The 13,056-nt window shown below is 42.5% G+C and overlaps 1 protein-coding gene across 2 annotated transcripts in view; it reads left to right on the top strand.

The window, feature by feature from the left end:
- ipo8 (importin 8) overlaps positions 1–13,056 on the top strand; it is a 60,897-nt gene that overhangs the window by 13,037 nt on the left and 34,804 nt on the right. For both annotated transcript variants that reach the window (XM_034133140.1, XM_034133139.1), the window contains exons 2-10: positions 2,093–2,174; positions 2,779–2,935; positions 3,179–3,337; positions 4,522–4,678; positions 6,155–6,244; positions 6,778–6,872; positions 6,968–7,052; positions 7,264–7,398; positions 11,737–11,836. In XM_034133140.1, the coding sequence (XP_033989031.1) occupies positions 2,093–2,174; positions 2,779–2,935; positions 3,179–3,337; positions 4,522–4,678; positions 6,155–6,244; positions 6,778–6,872; positions 6,968–7,052; positions 7,264–7,398; positions 11,737–11,836 (1,060 nt within the window). The remainder of the gene's footprint in view (positions 1–2,092; positions 2,175–2,778; positions 2,936–3,178; positions 3,338–4,521; positions 4,679–6,154; positions 6,245–6,777; positions 6,873–6,967; positions 7,053–7,263; positions 7,399–11,736; positions 11,837–13,056) is intronic.

The following is a 13,056-nucleotide window of genomic DNA, read 5'->3' as shown; positions in this document are numbered from 1 at the left end:
AAAGTAGGCCTTGAGAGCCTCCCACAGCGTACCACTGCTAACGTCTAACGCGTCATTACACTCAATATAGAGAGGAACCTGCGAGGCCACAAAATCGTTAAATTTGAAACCAGACAGTAGGTGAGAGCTGAACCGCCATACTTTAGAAGGAGATACACTAATGGGGCATTTCCACTACAGGGCCTCGCTCGGTTTGGCTAGGCCTCGTTAGGCCTCGTTAGGACTGGCTCACTTTATGCTGCGTTTCCATTACAGTTTAGTAGCTGGGGCAGTAACTATAGTAACGCAGTGTAGGCGGAGCCGTGACGTCATCTTCAATGAGAACCACAGAAAAACAACATCAGCCGTTAGCTGTTAGCACTCAGAGCTCACAGCTCCTCATATCTGTTCAGAAACTAGACAAAAGTTAAACAAGTACAAACCACAGACTGCCTGTGTCATGGTGAATACAGTCGCTGCTTTATTTATGTCTGTATAGGCCATTGTTGTGAGTGTGGACGGTCGGAGCATATACTGCGTTAGCTTAAGCCAATCTCCATTTAGAAAACACGCATTTTAAAAGTTTTTTGCCTGCCGTCTGTCTGCAGACTTGTCAAAGCATTAATTCATGGTTTTTACTAACCGGTATCAGTATGTTGTTACTTCGGCATCATTTTGAAACGTGTATTACAATTAAATCACGGTAAAATATGTTCATTTTGTTGTAGTTGTAGCCCCCTTGCCAGCGATTCTCTCTCTAGTTTAGCATACTCAGCCCGACTCAGCCTGTTTGTTGGCCCGGAAAGAACCTCGATTTTATGGGGCCAGAAAAACGGTGAAATAGTACCTGCTAGCCGGTACTACGCCAAGTGGAAACGCAACCAAAAACGGGCCGGGCACAGCACGCTTAGAGCGTACACCGCGCTGTAGTGGAAATGTGCCATAAGAGGGAAGTGGATTTCAACAGATACAGGGGCATGATTTGAGGTAACTATAGGGTGGTTAGGCAAATATGTCTTACCTTTGCTGTTTTCTGATCAAAAGTTGTGTTCAATGGCATTAAAACGCATATAAACGCTGCTGAAGGTTTATCCAATGTCTCGGTGTCACTTTGAAATGATTACTGATAATCCATCGTAATATTTATGGCAATAAGCCTAGTTTTCAGTTTTCAGAGCGTAACGTAGCTTTCGGTTTGGGCAAACTGCGTGCGCATCACTCTCACTCATGTCCTGTGAACACCTCTGCCAGCTGAACTGCACACACCCTGAGAACAGGTGCAGGAGCCTTGTGTGGGTTAACCCTTTTAAAGGATTTGCACACATCTGCCCTGTCTAAAACAAAAGGGCAGGGCCCCTGATCCTTCTGTGCCTCCACAGCCTGGCTGCTCTCGAATCGTGCAAAAAAACTGTTCAGCTCATCTGGGAGAGATGCGCACGCAGACACTCCCGCAGCACCCCCTGCTGCTCCTTTGTAATCTGTCATTGTTCTTAGTCCCGCCCACATGTTCCGGGTGTTACAGCCTTTGAAGTCAGACTTCTTCCAAACCACATCAAGCATTATTTCAAACGCTTTCTCTCTTGCGGGTTTACCTTTTTTATAGTCAGCTTCTTTAAACATATTCTCTCCAGTACAGCGTTAGCTCTGAGTGTTAGTGATGCTTGCTAATGTAAACACAGACCATATTACTTCAAAAACACGTCACGCATTGTGTCTGATACAGCGACGTTTCTGATAGGTCCGTTGGTGTAAAGCCCGCCCACATTTCCAATGTTACGTCATATCGGACGCAAATCTGGATCAGCTCCGTTGTACCCCCGTTTTTAGAGATTTGGGTACGGAGGAAAAGAGAGAGGGTTTTTATTTTCTGACGCTTTGTGAGTCTCCTTACACACCGGGGACAGATATTTATGTAAATTAAAAAGTGCATTTTGCATTATAGGGGACCTTTAACAGTAAACCATCTCTTTGACATTTGATTTCACAATCATCAATGTTTTACAATCTTAGATTTGAAACCTGGTGATACTTATTTAAATGAATTGAAAATTCATCCATCCATCCCATCCAATCTTAAAAATTGGTTGTTTCACGCTACTTCTCTGTTTTGCAGTCGTACAAGATCATCAACTTCGCCCCCACCCTGCTTCAGATAATCGTGTCGGAGCAGGTGGAGTTTCCTGTTCGCCAGGCAGGTAAGGCTCAGTAGTCCATAACCTCACACTGTTGTTTGGTTGCTTCGCATATCCCTGCTAAACAGTTATTTTGTCAGAATGTGTAAACACTGCCCCAAACGTACCCCTTTTCCACTGAAAGTCAGTTTGGTTCTAGCTCCGTGCTGGTGCATGTTTAGGGGAAATGTATCTGAGTAAAAGTACACATTTAGTTTGCACATCACCGGTGTGGCTGCACAAAAGCATCAAATCAACGGCGAATCAAAACAAACAAAGTTTAGAGAGGGCACAACTTAATAAGTGACTAATAGAAGTTATTAACAGAAAAATACCAAATCAATTAAGAAAGCATAAAGTTAAAATGATTACAAATCTAGCAGGAGCCACTGCAACAGGCTGTTGCACGGCTGGCACATGCTCACTTTTATACACATTTAATGTCTTCCTGTTGGATCAATAAAGGCCATAAGCATGTATGTGTGTATAAAAACATATTCTGCTGCTCTGTGAGCTCTCCTAACAGGGTTAGGGTTCTGACTATGTCTCTGTCTGACTCTGTCTGACTCTGTCTGTCTCTGTCTGACTCTGTCTGTGTCTGTCCGACTCTGTCTGTCTCTGTGTGTAGCGGCCATCTACCTGAAGAACATGGTGAGTCAGTACTGGCAGGACAGGGAGCCCTCTCTGGGGGAAGTGATCTTTCCCTTCAACATCCACGAGAACGACCGGCAGCAAATCAGAGACCACCTAGTGGAGGGTATCATCCGCTGTCCTGAGTCAATACGGTAAATAGACAGAACATGGCCGCACATATATAGCACACATACTTGCCATTCATCACAGATGTCTGCATCTCTTCTGTAGTGTTTGTAATGGATAGTCCTGTTAATCTATAAAATCGTTTTAAACATTGCGATTAGTTTTATATTTAGATAACAGTGGGAACCTGAAATGTATGCATTGAAAGAATACACTTTCCTCCTGACTAATACAATAACTGACTTCATATATTTATGCACTGTCCACAGTTCGCAGCTGACCATGTGTCTGCGAGTTGTCATCAAACACGACTTCCCAGGCCGCTGGACAGCCATAGTGGATAAGATCGGCGCGTACCTGCAGTCTCAGAGCAGCGGCAGCTGGTACGGCAGCCTGCTGGCTCTCTACCAGCTGGTCAAAACATACGAGTGAGTAAGCTGTTCATTTTCATCTGCATCACCTCACTGCTGAGAAGGACCCTCCTGGGGAGTCATTAGCCCTCACATCACAACTACAGGTTTAAAGGAGGAGGCTCCCATGCTGGGAGAATGACTCTGAACTCTGTTATTTCCAATATAAAGCAAAATAATCAATTTCAATGAACTACCCCTTTAATACAAATCCAGCCTCAACACCACATACAAATATCCTTCTTGAATACCTTTAGGAAGACCAGTCACATTTACCAGCACAAACAACAATACTAGATTGTCCGAGTGCTGCGGAAGCATGCAGGACGGACACTATTAACCCTCATTAGATCTGTTAAAAACAACAGCTGCTGCTACAGTATAACCAGCGAACTCTATACACAGGCTCGGTTATTACTTTAGTACTTCATATTCTGATTCCTGATGATGGAGAAGTCCTCCTTCTGACTTGCAAAGGCCCCTTGTGAACCACAAATCATATTTTTCCTCTGAAACAAATACCAACAAGCTTTGAGAAGTCTATGCAGGCAAAAAGACAGAAGAAATGAGCTCAATAAGTCTGTAGTTTACCAGAATGCTCAATTTACAAAAATGCTTATCTTGTGAGTTTGCAGGTATGAAATAAAAAATCTTTTTTTTTTTGTACAAAATCACCATTTCAATATATTTTTCCATGATTGTGTGTAAAAAAAAAAAAAAAAAGGTAATTTACCACCCTATCACAATATCAGTCAAACATATTTGTTACCTTTTTCCCAAATCAAGCAGCATTAATTGGCAACACACAAGTCTCATTACGATCAGGCATTTTATTGCCATTACAATTATTAAAACATTACTTTTTGTACAATCAATCAATGAAAATACTTTATTAATCCCCGGGGAAATAGGTTTCGTGACAGTTGCACCATATTCAAATCAGTAAATATGACCATGCTAGCCGGCTTCAGACAGCCGTGGGGTTGCTGCACAACAGTGGCATGGATGCACAACAGCAGCACCCAATGGCAAAATAAACTTCAAAATCTCTCCCTCCAAAACTTATAGAAGGCACATCCTAATAAGTTACTAGCAGAAGTTATAAACAGGAGATAAAATGAACGCTTAAAGTAAAAAAAAAAAAAAAATGTGCAGAAGAGATCCATTCTATTATTGATTGTGTGCATATCTACATGTTCCAGGTACAGGAAGGCGGATGAGAGGCAACCATTGTTGGCAGCAATGCAGATCTTTCTGCCGAGGATTCAGCAGCTCATCAGCCAGCTGCTGGCCGACGCCACCATCTTCTCTGTCCTCATCCAGAAACAGATCCTTAAGACCTTTCACGCTCTCGTACAGGTGTGTGTGCGTGTGCATGTGTTCATGTGTGTGTTTTTTTTTAGCTTGACTTGATTCAGAAACGTAATGTCTTAAGACCTGTTCTTGGGAATATCTTTATGAAGAAATTAGTGCTGTCAATAGATCAAAATATTTAATCGGATTAATCACAATAAAATTCTGTGATTAATCACAAGTTTAAAAGGAACATATTTATTTGTAGTTTAGTTTCTTGCAGGTGGAAAGACAAATGCAGGTATGGAAGAATGAAATGCTAAAAGCAGTTAGAGATCAAGACTTTTATTATTTTATTTGTTACTTTTCACTTGAGTTTTTCTGAGCAAAAAGGTCTGAGGGAGTGCTTAGTATTGCCCAAAACAACGAAAATAAATTATATAAAAATAATCTCTGCATTGTTTAATTACTTCTAAGTGGTGCAGTTTGAGAATGTACAATTGGCCCAGTCTTCTCTAAAGTTACACTGCAACCTGCCTGTGTGACACAGAGTCCAACCATACAGTCTGTGTCCAACACATGACCTGCAATACACATGCTACAGCTGCCCAGCTGCTCACTGTTTGTAAAAGTAAATAAATAGTATTTTCATTTAAATAATGTGCTTTTTATACCCTGCGTCATAAACAATACTGACTTCCCTGTGCTCCTCCGAGTCTGTCTCACAGTCCGGGGAGGACAGCGCGAGAACACAGACAGGGAGGCTGGTTTACTTCATAGAGGAAATGGTGGTCAATATTAACAGCATAGGAGCTAAAACGCTTAATAACCTTCATTACGTGTTAGAGAAAGAACACAAGAAAGGAGCGGAGCCGCTGTGTGTAGAAAGAGAGAGAGAAAGAGAGAGAGACTCTGAGCTGCACCGTGCAGCGATCAGCTGATCCGCAGCAGAGAGAGAGAGAGAGCTGTGGTCCTCCTGTCCTCACAACTATTCATTTTAAAGTTTTGCTTCCCAAGCCTGCAACTGTGCTACACGGCCCGCCCCACCCCCGTAACAGTACAGAAAGCGGCGAGATGCATCGATAAGCAGAACCGAAACTAACATTTCTAAACGATACCGATGGAAATTAAATTTCGGATTTCGGTACCCAACCCTACTCCTCAGTCATCCTGTTAGTTTAACGTGCCTGCCTCTTAGTTAATTAAGTGCTTAGCTGGGTGGAATAGGGGCGAGGGGTTAGTGTATTAGGAGTTGAAGTTAAGTGAGAAACTAATCAAACAACAATCCCAAATGAAAACCCTTGTCTTTCCTATTGCATTGTTGGTTCCAAATCCAAGCAACACTTGCAGTATTAAGATCAACTTCATTTGTCACACTGTCAGAACGGAACAAGTGTCCCTCAAATTCATAATTGATACATTTTAGAGTCTGCACTGGGAATGCTATGGTGACCCTGATGGTCAAAGAACAACATTTCAGGTGATGGTGGTGGTGGTGGTGATGATGATGATGATGATGATGATAATGATGATGTCCAACAGTACTCGCTGCCTCTCCAGCTGATCAACAACACAGTGATGACTCAGTGGATGGAAATCCTTCGAGCGATAATGGACCGAGGCGTCCCAGCTGTGAGACACACACACACACACACACACACACACACTAGGCCACTTGTACTAATAGTTTGACTTACTGTGATGGAGACTGGAGAGCGATCCGATGTCTGGCAAACTGAAGGTTTAATTGAAGCTTGATCAAGGTGGATGACACTGGTAAACACAGTGATGTGTGCATGCTGCCATCCATTCTGAAGCCCAGCAATCCTCTCAAATATTTATTTAGATAGGAAATAGCTCAACAATGACTTCACTCTTAATTACTTAAATGTGTGTGCTTCTGATCTGGCAATGGACTTTGTGACACAGGTCTACTCTGACTCTAGGATTAACCATCTAGAATTGTGGTCAAGGTAACTGTGACCTCACTGAAGATGATTAGCTATTCCCAGACCCCTCCCGCTGCAGTGGGCAGTAGAAGCTCAACCAATCCTGTTTTAAACATCAAAAGGAACTTTCTTTTACAACATGCTAACTTATCATATTATTAGGAGAAGTCTTATTTAACAATATATGCTGGATGTCTAAAATGAAGTGTGTGTTAGGAGACCCTAGAGGTGGATGAGGACGACCGGCCTGATCTGGCATGGTGGAAGTGTAAGAAGTGGGCGTTACGCATCATCACCAGACTGTTTGAACGGTGGGTCCAGACCTGCTCTCACTTCACTAAAGACAGATTTGTGGTAAGCAGAGGGACAGTCACATAAACTCAAATGCTTCTCGTGTCACTTACAGGTATGGAAGCCCTGGCAATGTGACAAAGGAGTATAACGAGTTTGCAGACTTTTTCTTAAAGACATACGCAATGGGCATACAGCAGGTAAGAATGTGTTCCTAAGACTTAAACATTTTAGTTTAATTCAGTTATCAATATCACAGTGTCAATTTACAAAGGTATGGCACGTTTATTTATGTAACACATTTCAAAAAAAGGTAATTTAAAGTGCTTTGCAAGTGTTTGATCCAGGATTTGATGGTGTCTTTACGTTGTAGTCCATCAAACAACATGTGTGTGTGTGTTGCGTGTCCAGGTCCTGCTGAAGGTGGTGGACCAGTACAGACAGAAGCAGTACGTTACCCCTCGTGTCCTGCAGCAGTGCCTCAACTACCTCAACCTGGGCCTGTCACACTCACTGACCTGGAAACACATGAAACCACATATGCAGGTAGGACAGTCATTAAGAATTGACATATGGTTATGCTGCATAATTATATTGAAAAGTTATATTTTTCATTGTAAGAAGTTACTATGAGCTGCCATTACTTTACCATAAGATGTTGCCACAAGCCCTCTCTTTATTGAATGGTACCACTTATTTTTAGGTCAGCAGTTGTTGAACTCTCACAGAAACTAGAACCTTGAGCACAGAAGCCCCCCAGGGCTGTGTCTGTTCCTCTTTCCTTTTTGACCTTCTACACAAACTAGTGTAGAAGATATAACCATAATGATCACATCATTCAATCTCAGTTAATCCTCTATCTTGATTTCTTAAAAGGATAGTGACCTATCTGACTATTATGAAGAGATGTAAAGGTTTATTCTCCCAAATGTTAAAAGCACAGAGGAGATGGTGTTTGACCCCAGGGAAGCTGGAGACCTCGTGCCTGTCACCATTCAGGAGAAAACATTGGTCATGGTTGACTTTTAAAAAGAAATCAGTTTTCCTCAACTTTAGTGAAAAATATCTTGGGGTTAGCTTTCAGATGTAGTTATTTATTAAGTTATTACCAAAACCGATAATAATCCAATGCAGAGGCAATAATGTAATGTAATACATTATTTGATATATATTATATATGTATATTTATATAGTCTTAAAGTTAAAACCGCCCCTTTTAGTGCAACCATAATGCTGATGTGGCCCGCCATGAAATTGAGTTTGACCCCCTGATATGGACTGATCAGGGGTACACTAATGGCGCTTTTCCACTGGACGTAGCACGGTTTAAGCTTTTTTTGCTTTTCCACTAGGGGTAGTTCCGGCTCAGGGCTACCTTTTCACATTTTTTCTGGCCCTCCAAAATCGAGGCTCTTACCGGGCCAACAACCGGGCTGAATATGCTAAACTAGTGGCGTAAACACTCTCGACTGCTGATTGGTCAGAGAGAATCGCTGGCAAGGGGGCTACAACTACAACAACATGAACATATTTGACCGTGATTTAATTGTAATACACGTTTCAAAATGATGCCGAAGTAACAACATACTGATACCGGTCTGCAGACAAGACGGCAGGCGAAAAACCTTTTTAAAATGCGTGTTTTCTGAATGGAGATCGGATCGATCATGCTAAGCTAACGTTGTATATGCTGATGCTCCGTCCACACTCACAACAACGTCCGACAGACATAAATAAACCAGCGACTGTATTCACCATGACACAGACAGTCTGTGGTTTGTACTTGTTTAACTTTTGTCTAGTTTCTGAACAGATATGAGGAGCTGTGAGCTCTGAGTGCTAACAGCTAACGGCTGATGTTTTGGTTTTCTGGTTCGCATTGAAGATGACGTCACGGCAGCTTTACGCAGCGTCGCTCCGCCCGCCGAACAGCCGATCACCCCGCCTACACTGCGTTACTATAGTAACTACCCCAGTTACTAAACTGTAATGGAAACGCAAAGTGAGCCTGGCCTACCAAGGCTGTGCTAAGCCGTGCTAGGTCCTGCAGTGGAAAAGCGCCATAAGTGAATCTGACTGCACTGGCACTACCCGCCATAATTAAGATGCGCCTCTGTTGTGAGAAAACAAACTATGTTCTAAATTTAGAAGAAAAAAAATTATAATTCAAATACATTAACTACTTTGTCAATAAAACGTTCTTCTGTTTTTTGTCCATATAACTTTTGTTTCCATTGCGTATATACAGTACCAGTCAAAGGTTTGGACACACCTTCTCATTCGAAGGTTTTCATTTATTTGAATTATTTTCTACATTGTAGATTCATACTGAATACATCAGAACTATGAAAGAACACATATGGAATTATGTAGTAAACAAACCAGAATATGATTTATATTTTAGATTATTTAATGTCTGTGCCTTGATGACAGCTTTGCACACTCTTGGCTTCTCTGTCAGCTTCATGAGGTCGTCACCTGGAATAGTTTTCCAACCGTCTTGAAGGACTTCCCAGAGGGGCTGAGCACTTGTTGGCTGCTTTTCCTTCACTCTGCGGTCCAACTGATCCCAAACCATCTCAATTGGGTTGAGGTCGGTGATTGTGGAGGCCAGGTCCTCTGACGCAGCTCTCCATCACTTTCCTTCTTAGCCCTCACATAACCCTTACATAGCCTGGAGGTGTGTTTGGGGTCATTGTGTGTTGAAAAACAAGTGATGGTCCCAGTAAGAGCAAACCAGATGGGATGGCATGGCGCTGCAGAATGTTGTGGTAGCCATGCTGGTTAAGTGTGCCTTGAATTCTGAATAAATCACCAACAGTGTTACCAGCAAAGCCCTCCCCCACACCATCACACTTCCTCCTCCATGCTTCATGGGGGGAACCACACATCCAGAAACCATCCGCTCACCTTCTCTGCGTCTCACAAAGACACGGAGGTTGGAACCAAAACCTCAGATTTGGACCCATCAGACCAAAGTCCAGATTCCACTGGTCTAATGTCCAGTCCTTGTGTTTCTTGGCCCAAACTATTCTCTTCTTCTTGTTGTTCATCCTCAGTAGTGGACCTTTGCAGCGATTGGACCCTGAAGGCCTGATTCACGCAGTCTCCTCTGAACAGTGGATGCTGAGATTGTCTGCTGCTTCAGCTCTGTGATCATTTATGTGGGCTCTAATCTGAGGTGCTTTCATTAGCAGTTTCTGAGTCTGGTAACTCTGATGTATTTATCCTCTGAGCAGAGGTAACTCTTGCTCTTCCTGTCCCGGGGGGGGGGTCCTCATGAGAGCCAGTCTCATCATAGCATTCGATGGTTTTTGAGACTGCACTTGAGGATACATTCAAAGTTCCTGACATTTTCCGGATCGACTGGCCTTCATTTCTTAAAGTGATGATGGACAGGACTGGTGGGAGGCGTGTGGTGCAGTGGGTTGTGCGTTGGTGTTCGGATCAGACCCCACTGCAGTCAGCATGTCGTTGTGTCCCTGAGACACTTCACCCCAAAGTGCTCCTGTGGGGATTGCCCACAGTATTGAGTATGTAAGTCACTTTGGATAAAAGCGTCTAACAAGTGAAATGTAATGGACTGTCGTTTCTCTTTACTGAGTTGAGTGGTTCTTGCCATAATATGGATTACAACAGCAGTCAAATAGGGCTTTCCACTGTGCACTAACTCTCCACAACACAACTGATGGTCTCAACACATTAAGAAGGCAAGTCATTCCACAAATGGACTCTTGACAAGGCACACGTGTTCATTGGAAACCATTCCAGGTGACGACCTCATGAAGCTGACTGAGAGAAGCCAAGAGTGTGCAAAGCTGTCATCAAGGCAAAAGGGGCTACTTTGAAGAATATAAAATATAAATCATATTCTGGATTGTTTAACACTTTTTTGTTTACTACATAATTGTAGTAATGTGTTATTTCATAGTTGTGATGTATTCAGTATTAATCTACAATGTAGAAAAATATTCAAATAAATAAAAACCTTTGAATGAGAAGATGTGTCCAAACTTTTGACAGGTACTATAGATATGGTGTACATGTATTATATGGTCCTCTCTCACATCACTTACTGTCTAACAACTTCTCACAGGCCAGTACAAGTATGAAACCACTATTGCCTTTGTATAAACACCCAAAGATCTATTCATTCTCATCGCTGCCCAACACTACGTTTTTAGCATCTGTCCAGGGGCTATAGATTGAAAGTAGCCTCTTGGCTAACTGGCGCATTGACTGCAATGTTTATTTATTTCAACTGTCCCTGTCGTTGCCGAGTCCAGGCGTCGTTTCGCGTTGTGCCGTCGAGCTCCCCGCTGTATTTTTTCATCCGCAACAAGATGGAGTAACGTCTGTACCTCGTCCAACGACCACGGCGTGTTTTTGTTGTTGCTGCCATTTCTTTATGGATTTGTTGACGGTAGCTCGTCTGTTTTTAAAAATGGTGCTTATGCAACGCTTGGAGACTGTCTCACCGAAGAATTGTGACGATTCTCTCTGACCAATCAACAGTCGGGAGTGTTTACGTCATTATGAACCCATGAACTGTTGGCCATTGACACTTGCGGGAGGGACAATTTACCTCAGCTGAGGGTTGGCATGGAAACTTTACCCGCCAGTTACCTTGACTCACGTGGGAGAGCGAGGGCCCGCTAAATGCTGCTCGCAGCTCTAATTTAAAGTTTTTCTTTTATATGCTTAAGAATCAGACCTGAACAAACCTCATACATTCATATCTCTGTCCACGTTACATTAAAGGTGGGCATAGGAATGCAAATGTTCATCCATCTTTGTGATTGATTTTTCTCCTTGGTATTGTTTGTTGTTTTTAAGCCCATGTAATACTCCTCCTGAGCTTATGAAAATCATCCTCTCTTACAGACCATATGCCAGGAGGTCATTTTTCCACTGATGTGTTACAAAGATGAGGATGAGAAGCTTTGGCAGGAAGACCCTTATGAGTACATCCGCATGAAGTTCAGTGAGTACTGCAACATTCCGTTGTGATATTATACTATCAAAACCAGTATGCAAGAGTGGTTGGCTAACCGGCAACACCATAGCCTTTCCCAATTCCCAGTTTGCCTCCTTTCCTCTCACCACGTCAGTGCTGCCGACGGGAAATGTAAGGGAAGCATGGGAGGAGAGAGGAACAAGCATTTAATAAACCTTCATCCTTTACTATGAGCCAGCAAGTTATTTAATAGAATGTGTTGGATTGTGTTGTTATACTAATGTATTCTATCATAGGCTTCAGATGAGTATGATAGTATGACTTGTATATTGTGGCTTAAAGTCACCAGAATGTAGGCTATGGATGTCATTCTTCATCATTTCCACAACAAACGCACACAAATAATTAATATGTTAATAATGTATATGTATATAGTATGTTTGCGTGTATACATATACCTAAATATACTGTTTGTATGTATGAAAATGTATATGTATACTCACTGGCCACTTTATTAGGTACACCTGTTCAACTGCTCGTAACGCAAATATCTAATCAGCCAATCACAGGGCAGCAACTCAATGCATTTAGTCATGTAGACATGGTGAAGACGACCTGGTGAAGTACAAACAGAGCATCAGAACGGGGAAGAAAGGTGATTTAAGTGACTTTGAACCAGCGACGTGCAGTCAGGGGAGGCAGGGGAGGCAGAGCCTCACCTGTCATACTCCAATGTAACGGAAAAAAAACTAAAGAAATAATAATAATAATAAAATGTCTCCACTGATCTGTGTTGTAAATGTGATTTCTGTATGATTCCAATCACTTTTTATAGTCAAAATCGGCAAATTTACCGAGCTCCGCTACAACTACATGGGAGCGATGAGAAGTGAGGCAGGGACGAGCTCTGCCTCACGTAACCCTACAGAAACGGGCTGGAGCGCAGGCACTAATTTAGTGCGGGCACTTATTTTGTGCCCGCGCTCCAGCCAGTTACTGTGGGGTGAGGTGAGGCACAGATGAGATCGGCCTCATCTCAGATGCGTCACCCCACAGAAACTGGCTGGAAAGCGGGCCCTAAGCGCATGCCTGTTACCATCTCACTGTAGGTCACAAATGTAATGTTTGTAGATCCCTTGTATTACATTTATCCTCGCCATCCATAGTCTCTAAATAACTTATTTCACGTATATATGATATTTAGGCTCGCTGGTCTCATCATACAACGGCAATGAAAAAAGCACCAG

Source organism: Trematomus bernacchii, unplaced genomic scaffold (genome assembly GCF_902827165.1).
Source record: "Trematomus bernacchii unplaced genomic scaffold, fTreBer1.1, whole genome shotgun sequence".
NCBI lineage: Eukaryota > Metazoa > Chordata > Actinopteri > Perciformes > Nototheniidae > Trematomus > Trematomus bernacchii.
Note: the sequence above shows the minus strand (reverse complement) of the source record. Positions and strands in the feature narration are given on the sequence as shown.